Source organism: Pholis gunnellus (assembly GCF_910591455.1).
Source record: "Pholis gunnellus genome assembly, chromosome: 14".
In the NCBI taxonomy this organism is placed as follows: domain Eukaryota; kingdom Metazoa; phylum Chordata; class Actinopteri; order Perciformes; family Pholidae; genus Pholis; species Pholis gunnellus.
This window is the reverse complement of record NC_136541.1, coordinates 16,698,675-16,713,393: the sequence shown is the minus strand read 5'-3', so window position 1 is coordinate 16,713,393 and position 14,719 is coordinate 16,698,675. Positions and strand designations below refer to the sequence as shown.

At 40.1% G+C, this 14,719-nt stretch overlaps 2 protein-coding genes across 3 annotated transcripts in view; both read right to left on the bottom strand.

Annotated features, from left to right (window-relative positions):
- The window catches only part of arhgap21b (Rho GTPase activating protein 21b), a 33,151-nt gene extending 28,726 nt beyond the window's left edge, over positions 1 to 4,425 (bottom strand). For both annotated transcript variants that reach the window (XM_079173144.1, XM_079173145.1), the window contains exons 1-2: positions 4,197 to 4,425; positions 3,096 to 3,297 (exon numbers count right to left, since the gene is read on the bottom strand). In XM_079173144.1, coding sequence (XP_079029270.1) covers positions 3,096 to 3,167 — 72 coding nt within the window. In that variant the 5' untranslated portion in view covers positions 3,168 to 3,297; positions 4,197 to 4,425. The remainder of the gene's footprint in view (positions 1 to 3,095; positions 3,298 to 4,196) is intronic.
- A 1,648-nt stretch (positions 4,426 to 6,073) lies between these two features.
- Positions 6,074 to 13,890, bottom strand: prtfdc1b (phosphoribosyl transferase domain containing 1b). The gene is made up of 8 exons (XM_079173674.1): positions 13,526 to 13,890; positions 11,675 to 11,858; positions 11,283 to 11,348; positions 9,348 to 9,365; positions 7,680 to 7,762; positions 7,411 to 7,457; positions 7,193 to 7,269; positions 6,074 to 7,062 (listed from the first exon to the last, which is right to left on the bottom strand). The coding sequence occupies exons 1-8, from the start codon at positions 13,672 to 13,674 to the stop codon at positions 7,015 to 7,017; spliced, it is 672 nt and encodes a 223-aa protein (XP_079029800.1). The 5' UTR covers positions 13,675 to 13,890; the 3' UTR covers positions 6,074 to 7,014.
- Positions 13,891 to 14,719: the final 829 nt, after the last annotated feature.

Below are 14,719 nucleotides of genomic sequence, written 5' to 3'. Positions count from 1 at the left end.
TATTGTGAGTTTGATTTGTGTGCGGTCTGTTAATTTGGCACAAATCTAATGCTACATTTTGTTGTTAAAATATTGAACTACCAACAGCTAAAAATAATCATAGCGGTGATGATAAATATGTGGTAAATAGTCGGAAAAATAGATCTGGCCACATCTTGTTGTTGTTCTTCTAACTGATACAACTAAAAACATGTAAATAAAACCCTGAAAAAGAAATGTCCCCTTTAAAAAGACAATTTAAAAGTCTTAACTCTGTGTATTAGTTATGTGTTCATTAAAGGTCATTTTTAAGTTTATATAAAAGAGCCCTTTCACTCCCTGCCAGAGGCTGTCACTATGTGTCTGTCACTCTGTGTGTGTGTGTGTGTGTGTGTGTGTGTGTGTGTGTGTGTTCATTCTATAGCATATAAACAGAAAATATAATTATCCCAAAAGTGAACAAACAAAAAAAAATGTATTTCCACACTTCCTGGAATACACAAGAACAAACTACGTGACAGAATAAATTAGGGCTGTGCATCAGCCTTGCATAATCCTAAATGCAAAACAAAAATAGAGAAAGAAATAAAACAAACAAGCCAGCAACCATGCAAACTCTGCCGTAGTGAGAACCATGAGACTAGGTGTGCTCACACACACACTCCACTCTCATCCGCTTGCATGATATGCATTTCAGATTGGAGCAGCTGATCTAACAAAAGGAAGACAGCGGTCTGCTGTGCTCTTCTGTTCACGCATCTCCAATGATTCAGTGTTGGAGCTACAAAGGTGAGCGATTCAACCAGGACACAGAAACCATCACTGGCTTTTCTATGGAAGACGACATGGGTGTTTCTCCTGCACAGAAACTGTGGATCACACAGCCCGTCTCTAAGGTCCCCCCCCCCCCCCCCGAGACGTCACAGATAATAAGACAACAGGAAGTAGCAGGCTTCTTCTATCCAATTGAATGTCAATTTTCCCTTCCGATTGCCATCAGTTAGCCATGCGATGCCGGCACGGAGGGTTCTGTAAAAGGCAGCCAGCCTGAATGAGATAAACACTGAGCTTTAATGAGGCCAAGATTGTGGGAACGTGGGGGTGGGTCTGTATGTCAATATCCCCCCGCAGTGCTAAATATGAAGCATGCTTCATCATCCGAAACAATAATTCATTTCCCTCCACTCTCATTTCTGTCATTCTACTGGAGCATAGCATGCACGGGTATTGTGAATCATGAAAAAGCTCAAAGTGTACTCATCAAGGAGGCTCAAAGTAACCCTATAATATAGTTTGATACAATAAAGCAAAAGCTTTATCTCTTATGTGTATGACATGACTAGTGACATGAGGAGGTGTTGTCTTAAAAGCATTAAAGCAGCTACCATTGGAAGACAACTCCAAAAACTCTATTATGTTCTTCAGAAAAATAGATGAGACTTTGTAAATATCAGTGAACATTATTATTCTGTGATCCAGGACAGTACATCTGTATTATTAAAAACATTTTAAAGGCTTAAAACCACCATGACCCATTAATTTCATTCTCTCTGTGCTTCACTGCATCTGAGACAGAAACCCAGCCTCCCTCTCTCTTTCTCTTAGTAGAAACAAAAGCACACACACATGTATCATCTTCATCAACTGAGATCAAAAGAGTTGTTTTTTGCGAGGTCACATTTAAAAAAAAAAAAAGGTTATTAAAAAAAACATCCACATCAGAAAATCCTGAAGTCATTAAATCCACAATGTCATCATTTCCAGAAAATCCCAAGACCAGAGACTCCGGGGGGGTTTCCGGCTCAGAATTAGCACATGAATTGGTTTGTGTGGTGGCCTTATTAGAGGGACTGCTAACAGAAGGGTTCCTGCACCAGACTGCACCTCACACCGTGCAACACTGCTGAGAACTCCTCCGAAACACGTTTTCTTGTGTATTGAGCAAAAGATTCTTTTCATAGAATATGACGACATGTTTCTGCACCGGAATCGTTAAGCGCCATTAGATTCATTCATGAACACATTTTGAAGTTAAGAGGCTGGTCGCGATAGAAAAGGTGAGCACATTATCCAGAGTTTTTTAACATATTTTTTTAGCTGTGACAGTGAAAAGGCAACACAAGCTGTCTCTGTAGTGTGACTCCTGGATGAGCCCTGTGTTAAAATAGCATTGTTTGTTTGTTTTCCCTGATGAAAATGGGTTATTGTTCTTAATTTATGTTCTTAGACCTTCCCAAAGAATCTCTGCGCCTCTAGAAAAAAAGCTATATATAATGTATAAATACAGTAAAGTTACCTAACGAGACGGAGTCTGTTATTTGCATTGATTGAATGTGGCGTTGGGTACGGAGGTATCTTTTGCTCTCCGGTGCTGCACCCAATGATCTCCGATCAAATTCAATACATCTAAGTGACAACATGAGGAGCTCTAGATCCCTCATTCACAGACCACTCACGCAGAAGCAGGCAGGCATTAGTAAAGAGCTGAATATTAGATTAAAGGCAATGGAGGGAATGAAAGAAAATAAACTACGGGTTCTATAAATAGCAGCCCTTCCATTTTCAAAGAGTACGGGGCTGCTACCTATAGTTCACCGCGAGGGTCTTCATCCAGACGACGAGCGTTCAGAGGAGCAGACGGTGTACTGTCTGGTCTTACATGGGGTCCCTGCTGAAAAACCCAAAAGACGGGTCTTGAATAAACTGCTTCAATTGCCGTTGTCTCCTCCCACTTCCACCAGTGATGAGTTTGATTAAAATGTAATCTAATTAAATCGCTGTCCTGCAATGGAAACCTGTGTTGTTGTTTTTTTTATCTCCACATGAACCACCGCAGCGGGTTACAAGAAAAAGAAGATCTGACGGCTATAATTGTTAAAAAAAAGAGGCAAAACAATGAAGCACCGGTGAGATAAGGTGCAAAACAATTCAGCAGGTGTTACAAGCTCTAACAGCTGGGCCACAGTGTCAAACACACCACTCCCCCATTAACACCAAATTGAGAGAGGGAAACCAGAGAGTCAGTTACCCCCCCCCACAAAACAAATCACTTTTATGATTGCTATTTGAAAAATGTAATTCAAGGTATGAGGTTTTGAGCTGTGGTCGTCGTTTACCTCGCAGAAAGAAGATCTTGCTTGTTGCCTCTCATCATCCTCGCAAGAATGAACCCAACGTGATGCCATCATTCAACTTCACTTCAAATCCTGTTATCCGTGAAAGCCCATATCGAAGACGGGTAGCTCCAGCAGGATGAAAGAAAAGATGCTCCACTCCGTCCAATTCACTCCTCCATTCGTGCTCGATTCCTTAGTCCATCTGTGGGGGAGACACGAGGAAGAGATGTGTTATAACTGCATTTACAATCACGTATCAGGAATGGCATCTGTAAAACAACTCGAATCAATACCTCAGCGCTTCAACCCACACAATAGCAGATCATCCGTTCTTCATTTTGGACAATCAGCTTTATGCAACAGGTCTTAACCTGTTTGTGACTTTACAAAGCTCTAAACTGGCTGATTTGGACTAATACAAAGTGGCACTATATAATGAAACGTGAGGATAAGTTAGTTAAACAAAAAAAAAAAGCTGCTAACTGTTACAAAAGTAATCCAAGTACAGGTTGTTTTTTTTGTGGACGTGGTAAAGACAGTGTTGTGACAAAGCCCATCATCACCGCATTCTTCACGCGACACCAAACCTCGGCTCGAGGCACAACAACGTGGATCGTCAACACTCGCTACGTGATGAATGGTCAGCAACAAGTGGACTACAGACGACACAAAAGTCCCGTCACGTTGGAAATTGAGTTACAAAAAAAATAAAACAACAGTTTACAGCCGGGAGTATAACGCACGAGACACACACGTTCTCTAAACCGTTTGTACTATAATCACAACACCGCCTTTTATGTGATTCAGAGATGGTTCATTTGAGTTTCTCTTGTTTGAGATCGATGGTCAACCGAGTCACGAACAGAGCGTGTCGAGCTGTTGTTCTCAAGCGACCAACAAAAGTAGCTTTTCCTGGTTACTTTTTAATAAAATACCGCAACAAAAAAAAAAAAGTTGATAGTGCGCCGTGGCCGCTTCCCACGTTATACGCGCTGCGAACGCAAACTGTAAAGCTTGTAACGTAAAATCAACCAACCCACTGAGACAACAGGCTGCTATCGGTTAGCATCGATGCTAACGGTGGAGTTTAAACAAAGTTACCTGTGGAGTTGAGAGTCGTCATTACAGACGGGCAACAGCGGCGGCGGTTGTCCATAAAAGCGAGAAGACAAAGTAAAATCATCGCTGTGGAGGTCCAAGATGGCCAGACATGATTTAATATAGTTTCTGTACAGACGTCTTCCCGGTGATTATTCCAAACCTACTCAGGGGAGGCGCATGGTGCAGTTTCGTGGCTGATTTTTTTTTTTTTTTTCTTTTCGCTGCCAGCTTTCCCGACTCTGGCGGAGTCCACCTTCGGTCAACAGGACACTCTCAGCCAATCACAAGCGGCGTTGAGTTTGATCGGGCCAATCGGCTGCGAGTTTACAAGAAGCAAGCTGCGCTTGTAAAAAAAAAAAAAAAAAGTGGTGCTATTTAACCATTTCAACGAGTCGGGAGCAAAACAGACGCAGTCTGTGTGCGTCAAAGTAGAAGAAACACAGACTCACTATCCAATCCACATTGCACATATCAGGCTTTTTTCCCACTATCGTACCCGATTTCGTTTCATATAAACAAAAAGGCTGAACGAGGAGTCACATGTCCTGGTTCAAAGTGAGGTCGAGCAGGGCTGGCATGTGGATGATGGTGGATATGGAAAGTGAGTTCACACACAGGCAAGCCACCACACCGCATCTAATCTTTGCTCCCATCCCATCGTGCAACCATGGTCTGCTCCCAACAGCAGATAAAACACGAATTCAATACTTGACACAAAATCTTGAGCAGATTGTGTCTGTGTAGACCAACAAAAAAGAAGCGCAGATTCTCAGGGCCCTGACACATGTCCCCTTTATTCCTCTCTGCCATAAGGGACCACCTGTTCTTGGGACTGGCAGCTTTTGTTACAGAGGTCAGTTTAGAGAGGGGACTTTCACAAAGCTGTCCTGCCCAGACAGGCCTACCGTCAGCAGCTATACCGTGAATAGAAGTGTTGGTAAATAACTCAAACATGTTAGTCTCAAGTCCATTGGTCCCCGAACATCTCTGTGAACCACACCCCCAAAAATGTTATTGTTTGTTTTCTGTTTTGCTACTTGACCTCTCTTGTCATTTCTTATTTGTTTCATTGTCTGTATTTTATGAAGTCCAGTGTTTAAAAAAAAGAGTTGGAAATAACCAAGTACATTTAACCAAATACTGTAAGATTTTTTTTTTTCTGATGTATTGTTAAAACCTTGTTAAAACTTCCAAACACTATTAAAATTAGTTCAAATTAGCTCCACTTTACCAGCTGCAACTGTAAAATCGTATTTACACATTAGCATCAGAAATAATCCAATAATATATACTTATAGAGGGCACTTTTCAGCAGACCTAGTTTTTGTTAATTTAAGCACATTCTTTCCTGTAACATTTCTGTATTTTTACTCAGATTTTAAATACATGACTTTTACTTATAATAGAGTATTTCTACAGTGTGTTATTGCTTTTACCCAAGTAAAGAATCCAAAGACTTCTTCCACTACTTCCACAACTATTGACTAAATCCTAGGATGGTAATAGTGTAATGTAATTCTATTGGAGTACCTCGTCAAGTCTTGCAAGCTAAATTGAGTTAGAAGGTCACAAAGTAAATTCACTGTAAGTACCAAGGAGAAAAAAAAATTTAGGTTTTTATGGCACTTTGTGTTCCCTGCTTCAAGACTGGGAGTCATCAGGTGTGTACAAAGAGCACAACAGCTCAACACAACTGACTCTTTTTGTTCCTTCTACTAGTTCATTTGTAGCTTGCCAATTTTTCTTTCATGAAAGAATAGTCGCCCAATGGTTCAGGAAGCGGCTTTGGCCATTCCTAAAACCAGAAAGATACAAACATACAGCAGTCAACAAGAGGTTTAGGAGTTTAAGAAATCGAGGAGTCCTTTAAGGTGACACTTTTCTGTGCTAATATTTTCAACAGCACTTTAATACTATCAGGATTGTATAAAAAGACCTGATTTAAACACACCATTCAACATGATGTTTCAATGACTCAAAGCCCTCCCTTGTATATCATCAGACTAAGAAAAACATGTGCGATACACAAGGTTTTTCAGACCAAGACGCCACTTCAAACAAGTTTTATCGACATTGGAAAATACATTTTGTAAGTCAACAGAACAGTGTGAAGAGAATGCAGTGATAACACAGAATTGCTAAAAAATACTACACTGGTATGTTAAATTATGAAAGGAAATACAGAAAGGACAAAAGTATCACACTACACCTAAAATACAGAATAAAAAAAGAGGTAGTTAGCACACTTAGTTTATAAACTACTTTGTTTGCCCCGTAGCATCAAAGGTGACTGCAAGTAAACTACCTGACGAAACACCAAAAAGGCAAAGTACAGGTGAAGAAAATGTAAAATTTTATCACCAATTTTCTAATAAAATAACTCCCTTTCATTTAAAAAGAAGCCATGTTTCCTATGTTACTTTATCACACACTGAACAAATATTGATCACCTTCATAAAAGGCCGTGATTATCACGTCCTTTACATTGAATACAAGAAGCTAAATATATTTGTGTTAGAGTCAAACTATCAAAGGCAAACCGTAGCAGTAAACATTTTCCATATTAATAACTTCTGCAAACATGAAGAATGAAGCTGCAACTCTAAAATGACGGTGAAGCATGTACTTGCTTCTCTAAAATGACCAGTTAAATGACGGTGTCCATCGTTAAAACGGTTCATGGAAGGAATGTTATAACAAAACGGGGCATGCTTGGGATCAAATGTCACGATAGCAGCTGTATGTGAGTGGCAGCTCAGGGATAAAATGTCCAGGCTTCCTGTTAAGACGACATTCGCCTCCTTTTGCAGTCCTCTTTTCAAATCTTGTATTTCATCTTCCCACTTTCGCTGATCACACAGATGTGCTAAAAAAAAAACGTAGAAAGAGCAGTCAATACAAACATGTCTTTGTTTGATGATGCTAAGTTTTACTAGACAGCCATCATGATCTCTTCACTGTCGTCTAAATTTAAGAAAAAGACTTTACCGACTTACATTTAAGTCTCTAAAATACTCATTGTAGTCTAAGGCATATCCAACCACAAACCGATCGGGTATCTCAAAGCCGACATCTGTAATCAAAGACAAAGTGGAACGTGAAATGCAATATTTCCATGGCCCACTGACTCACTGACTAGCGAGCTGCAACACAAAAATAAGTGCAAATGAACCACTGACTCATAAACACATAAAAGGGTTGGTCAGGTACATACAGTCAGGAAGACATGCTGCGTTGTGTGGCACTCTCTTCACCAGCAATCTGTGGGAAAATAAAAGCAGACATTATCACACAATATCTCTTTCTACCCGCCGCGTAGGACAGGTTTTAATTTTAAAGCGGTAGTACTCGAAACCTGCTTCACTTAATCTTTCTTTGTCTCTTTCTTTCCCTTTCTGTCTAGACTGGAAGGCCAGAAAATACGTGATTCACAAAGCAGGCCTGGTTTAGTTTTTAAGTTCTTTACAGGAAAAAGAAACGTACCCTGCTACTTTGATCATTTTGGGCCTGAAGGCTTCAACGTGCTTCAGGAGAGTCTCCATTGTCTTTCCCGTGCCTACAATGGCCTGGAAAGGAAAAGTTAGAAAAACTCGATTGAAAAAAAGCAAGAGAGTGCCAATACGGAAACAGATCCATCTCACACCCGAGTACGAGTCAAAAGGAAGAAGTTGGTCACACTGTACTTGTATTATATAACTGTTTATGAGCTGTTTTTAGAAATGAATTCCACTTGAAAAGAGGAAGTCGAAAAGCCAACGCGTGGTTTTACACAAAACCGCCGCTGACTTCTTTATCAGGAGGAGGTAAGAGTGGTGGTATGCTTTGTCATGTAGGGTCAGGTCAACATGCCTTTTATGTAGAAAGGATTGTCCCTAAACACTTACATTAAAAAAAATGTTCACTTGTGACAGGATATAAGCAGAGAGTAAGGCGGAGAGAGCACTAGATTCCTGTTACTCATGTAGAATCCTGTTTCTTAACTTAAAGAAAGAAGTATGAAAAACTAATCAAACAAAGATCAAAACAACTTTAAGTTGTGTTTTATAAAAATGATTCACAGATCGTCATATGAGAAAAAGCAGCTTAGAATAAACCCAAAAAGGCAAAAACATCCTGATTGTGATAAGTAGTTATTGCCCATTCAACTGCAGACACGTTGAATACTTTCACCAAAAGTAAAACGCCTATTTAAGAAAATTCTATAAAGTAGATGAAGAAATATTCAATATCTAAAGTACTTAAACCAGATTCTTTGAAATCTTTTTTCTGGGTGAAAGTGAAAAGAATCACTTCCTCACTCACCGCAATGAAACCCTTGTTAACAGTCATTCAAATGTTTTGTCTCTTCCTCCATCCCTCTTGTTGTTTTGGTGATTTATGGGACCGTCAATGACTTTTTCCTTTATCACTTTTTCCAAATTTTTTTTTTTTTGTGGTTGTATGTGTCTACACAATTTTGAGTTTGTGCAACAAGCTGGAAACAAAACAGACAGATCGACATTTTAAGTTGATTTGGCTAACGTGTTAGCAAACTGTGAGCAACTCCAGCATTTATTTGGAGTTGTGTCTTTGTCAACTGATGATTGAAAGTCCAATATTCACTCTTTGAGGTCTGTTTTGGTTCCTTGGCAGCTAAATGGTCTGGCCTGCTAGTTGCTATCTATTGTTACCCGAGTGTCATAAAAGACACATACTGAATAAAGAATCAAAGGAAATGCAAGACTTTTAAAAGGGATCCATTTCAAAAATACTACAATAAAGACACTTTTTGCGATACATGTTTGAGCACTGACTAAAGACTGTTGTTTCAAAATGTTTAATTATGCAATATCTGCACACCAGAAGTAACCATAACTGTATGAATACATTGATTTATTTCCTGTAAATGTCATTACTTCCCTTGTGCACCTTTTAACCAATACAGGCTAACAAGAGAAAGTTTATGACCACGTTGAGAAAAAAAACACAAAAAAAACACAGCTCATATTCACAAATATAGGTCAGCCAATTAAAAATGTTCTTTATGTGGAAAATAAAACTTGAAACGGCTCCTCTTGACCCGGATAGCCGACCACGACAATAAATATAATAGGCCCACATTTGGTTAAGAGGGAAAAACAGAGAAGCAAAAAAAAAACGTGGTTGGCTCACCTCCACAATCAGTACGTTCTTATGAGAGCATGTTGGGATGAGAAGAGAGGGAGAGAGGCACACAATTATTCTTGCTTTTGAGAACAGAAAGCAAAACTGCTGCATCTGCTAATGAACCACACACACACATTTAAAGATGTCACGTCGCACAGCAGGGAAATGAATGCAGCAGAAAAATGTCAGCCTACTCCACTTTTGGAAAGCGATGTCCCTACGGCCCCTCATTGAATGTCACACTGAAATAGCTGAGATTCTGCAAATGTTTGCCTAATCAGCTGGAGACAACTGGGCACTATTTATATGAAGAGCCGCAGTCCAACAGTTCAACTTAGCTGGGTCCAAAAAAAACAGCAAAAAAACAACTTTAACTGCCGTGTAACTGTGTGCAGTTTACTCTACTTTTCAAACAAAGGGTTCAGCCAAGCATGCAGTCGTGCTTTGTCAAGGCCTCATTACTCATACAGATGTATTAAGAGTGCAGTAAACCCCGGAGAAAGACAAAGGAATACGCTGTTATATTAAAGAGGGACGCTACCGTCAGACACACTTGTAGGCAGGGAGTAACGTGAACTATGTCATATGTTCCGTGTCACACAATTAGTTCACTTCTTCCAGCAAAACATCGCAGCACTCTGTCACAAACAGGTGACTAAATTTAGCCGTACATCACAGGGAGCTCAGGGATTTCACAAGCACACTTTAAATACTGTGAGCAAAGCAGCAGGCAATGACTCAAGCTTACTACCTCATATCCTATTCATGTTTCAGGCATTTATGCCACGCCTGGCTACGGGACATATTAGTGTGTAAGTGTGTGTGCGTGTGTGCGTGTGTAAGAGGCGGGTGACTGTGAGTGTTCAGATCAGCTGATTTATTTTACAGAGGAATACTCTTGCTGACGTAGGACTGCTGTAGTAGAGGTTGAGTTATTCATCCCTGTGCATGCACACACACACACACACACACACTCACACATGCAGATACTGTACGCAGAGGTGTGTGCAGAGAAACAGCTACTGTATGTGCAAATGAAAAACTAATCAACAACTGTTTCGACACTTGATTAATCGTTTAATTCAACATTCTGCAGATCCAGCTACTTAAATCAAAGCACGTGCTGCTTTTCTCTGTTTAATGTGACACTTGGTATATTAATGCAACCCATTTCTAAAGGGCAAAAGCACTTCTTCACCCTTTTTTTGCTCGTTACTCCTTCACTCAAAGCAAAGTCTGCTTGCTATTCTTTGTCGTAGTGTGCATGTCTATGATTTGAAGAGGTGAAGCTGACAGTATTTCACAAGAAAAAAAAAATCAAAGATTAGAGAAAAGTCTCAAAAGTAAAGATGATTTTGTGCGTTAGAATGTTTTTTTTTTTCTTCTTTACTTATATACAACCCCTTCAATTAATCTCGTGACCACCCACAGGTTTGGAATCAGGTTGGAAATATCCCCGTTAACAGTCATCACACACACACACACACACACACACACCTACAGATCCTCCAGTCCAGTGATGTACTCATATCGATTACATGATAACAAGACAAGCCTGATGAAGAGTGAGCCTGTAACAACTCAACCGCAGTCATCCTCCTGATCTGCTATGACAGCAAGTAAATCCTCCCATTTACACAGAGTTACACAGTTCTGCTTCGACTTAAAACAATTACATTACAAAAGTTATATCTGATCAGAAACTGCCATCTTTGATCTCCTTTACAGAAGCGCAGAAGCACTTGCTCAGGATGGAGAGGGAGACAGCAGATCAGAGGGAAGGCTGCCCTCTTGAGGCTGCCGTCTATCAATACCCACCGTCTCAACGCCTCAGTTTGTTTTATTGAAACAGAGCTTGTGATTATGTTTCACTGGACTCAGGAATCAGTTCTTTATCAAGAGTCTCGCTGTTCAATGGTGCAGATAAGAAGAGCTTATTACCTTTCCTGCTAAAAAAGACAAATCCTCTGCTCCGAGTATGTGAAGATCCTCTGTGGACTGGTCATTCTGAGGGAATCAAAACAGAGAAATCAAAATTTGGAATTGCACAATTGCTCAGCTAAGTAGTGTTTCTCATAACGATTGCCACACTCATGGACAGGAATCATCACACTTGAAACAAATGATGAATTAAAGGTTTAAGTGTATTGTAGCACATAATGTCATCTTTCCACTAATTTCAAAGTCGCTGGTATTCAGGTGGGCCCATGAAAACAGCACATTGAAGGCAAAGACCCACAAATATGACCACTGTCATAATGTATAAAATATAACACACATCTCATGACTAAGTCCCGTGGACGTCGTCTGTGTAGCAGTGGGCAGAGGCTCACCAGGTAGCTCTTGAGCCGGATGAAGTGGACCCTCATGGGGATCGTGCGGTTGGAGTTGCGGCTGAGGGCCTTGATCCTGTCCACCAGGTCGACGCAGAACTGGTAGCCTCCCTTCAGCACACACAGCACCACGATGTCGTGGTCCCCCAGGTCGTCCATGATGTTTCGAGCCAGACGTTCGGTCCTGTAAGGCGACGTGAAAGGTGAACTTCTTCATCAGCGCATCAAAGAAAAGGGGGTGGTCTTGTCTCACAGCTGTGGGTGATTCATGTCTGGAGGCTAACTTACCATCCAGGAGTCTCCGTATCACAACAATCTGCTGATCTCGATATCTTGAACAATGCAAGATGAGGCATTTTTAAGTACAATAATTACTTTAAAGGAGACATATTGTGCTCATTTCCAGGGTCATACTTGTGGTTTCAACTAGAACATGTTTACAAGCTTTATTCATAAAAAAGAAAAAAACTCTTCATCTTTCTTATATTGTGTCTAAATAATCCTTGAATCCTTGGAATATAACTTTATTCACCCTCTGTCTTAAACGCTTCTGTTCAGCGCATTTTAACGGAACTGCAATGCTCGGCAACAGCTTGAGTCCATGTTTAATTCCTGTCAGCTGATGTCATTCACTTACACTGCAACAAGGAAATACACTGTTACACATTTAGAGTGTTTAAAACTGTGAAATGGTTTTTGTTTTTACTGTAGAGCTGTGACATCAACCATACAGAAGTCCTGAGGGCTCATTTAAAGGCACAGTTTCTGAATACGGGCTTTGTGTATTTCTCTATGGATTGATTGTTCGATACCTTCACAGTATGTATGTGGCACTTAGACTTGCTTTATAATTAAAAAAAAGACATTCAAAAAATCTTACTTTTTACAATATGAGACCTTTAATACAGCTGGGCAATATTCAACTTTCAATGAAATGATAATAATACGATTGTTTTATGTCATTGGTTTACATACTAATGTAGCCTAATGAACGACTCTGATTTGAACTGCAGAGATTTTGTCGATTGAAAGAAAACATATCACAACTATTGTGATAATCGACTAATTGTTTTAGACATTTCTTTATCAAAAACATCTTGAATGTGAAAATGTTAAGCTCGTTTTGTCATACGTGAAAGTAAATACATACATGAATGCATTTGGGGTTTTTGACTGTTGATCAGACAAACAAGACGTTAGAGGATATCGCTTTGGGATGTGGGAAATTAAACATTTCATACGATTTTTCACGAATTTCTGGCGTTCTGTATTCAACGATTCACTTGCAGATTAATCGATAGTCTTAGCCTGAGTTCTCAGTATAATTAACAAATACATTTCTTGCATTTTCATGACGGTATCATAACTTTTTATTTTATTTTACCATAGTGATTAACCACTACTGGGGGGAAAGTATTTATATTTTCAAAATTGATTTCAATATTTTAAAGCCTTTGACTGAAAAGTACTCCGACTCATGTAGGCTATGCCATGATTGTCTAATAAACGTTCTATACATATTCCAGCTTTACAAATGACATTAACTGTAAAGGGGATTGTGTAGCAAAGCGCTCTCAGGGTGCCGTATACATGGTCTGTTTAGGGTTGTTGTTGTTTGTTTTGTGGGGGGATTTTCAGCGTCACAGTGATAATTCTATAGATTATACGCCAAAACAACAACAGTTAAATACCACAGCCCACAACAAATTACATCCCACAAATCTTCCCAGAATCCCTCGGATCCGTCAAAACGTCACGCACAGCTCTCACGCAACCATCGAAACATCTGGGAAGCTCGGAACACTTTTGATTTGATAGGCAGCGGGATCTGAAGTTGGGTCGGTGTCGTACCTGTCCATGATCACGCCGTGCGGAATGAAGACGCAGTGTAAATCTCCGCAGTAGTGCGCCGGATAGCTGAAGAGGTCTAAACTGTAGCCTGGCCAGTCATCGTTAATCTGGGAGGGGAAAGATGAACGCAAAACATCATGTGGCCTCATTGTTGAGCATTACACATCAGACGAGTTTGGCCTGAGACAATAACGTGCCTCTGCAGGAGCTACACGCACAAGGTGCGCAGAGTTGTCCGAATGCGCAGAAACTGCACGAACGGAGTAAACTTTTGTCCTGTGCTGTAGTGACGCCATGCAGCACTTGTCCTGCATTCCCTGTCGTGATTTCATTTCTCTCTTATTTAATTACCACAATGCCGCCGCTTCTTCCGTGGGTTTGGACAGCAACGTCTGCCATGTTGTTTTTCTTGCCGACACGCAAAAAGAAACGGCTCTGGTCTGAGGAAAGCAGCAAGTGGACGCTTTCAGGAGGATTTGGCACCTCGCGGAGAGAGGAGGAGCATCGGGCCGTTGGAATGTTCCCCTTGAAACTATCAAACGATTTGCATCCGAATGTGGCCTGTAGTACTCCGCTGTTACCGCCAGGGGCAACATAACACCTAGTTATTACTGTTTACCACATGGATGCTTCATTTTAGCTCGTTATGGAAGGTTATGCAGGCCACAGGCCTGGGCTGTGGTACACAGAACCGTATTTTAGGCAAAGTAATGCGACAATATAAGAATACCTCATTTTAAGAAATTGTCCTGCACTCACAATTTAAAAAGTAAAGTAGAACGTACAACAATATTTCATCAGTTACATGTACAGAAATAAACAGGGTGGTACGTAGATACCGTAAATATAAGTACCCATCCTAAGTATAATTTTAAAGAACTTTTACTTTACTTGAGTGTTTAAATGTTCTGTTACTTCACACTTCTACTAACATTTCATTGGCAAGTCCTTTTTACTTCACTGCATTTATTTGGCAGCTTTATTTACTACTTACTTTGTAGATTAATTATACAAAATATACATTTGAAAAATAAATGATAATGTGTTATTTTGGCTAAAGATACAACTTTAGTAGTATTGCTGAATCCTTCGTGTACAAGCTTTTTTTCCATGCCATTCTCTGTTAAGGTGAGGCTCAACTCTTACCTTCTTACCTACGGTTGAGCAATTCAATCCATAGAAATACATCATGTT

Coding starts and splice junctions, on each gene's coding strand:
- prtfdc1b (XM_079173674.1), bottom strand. CDS start 13,674: ATGAGGCCACATGATGTTTTGCGTTCATCTTTCCCCTCCCAGATTAAC. Junction 7,458..7,679: donor AAAATGATCAAAGTAGCAGG/GTACGTTTCTTT, acceptor ATTTTCCCACAG/ATTGCTGGTGAAGAGAGTGC. Junction 7,270..7,410: donor CGCAGCATGTCTTCCTGACT/GTATGTACCTGA, acceptor CTTTGATTACAG/ATGTCGGCTTTGAGATACCC.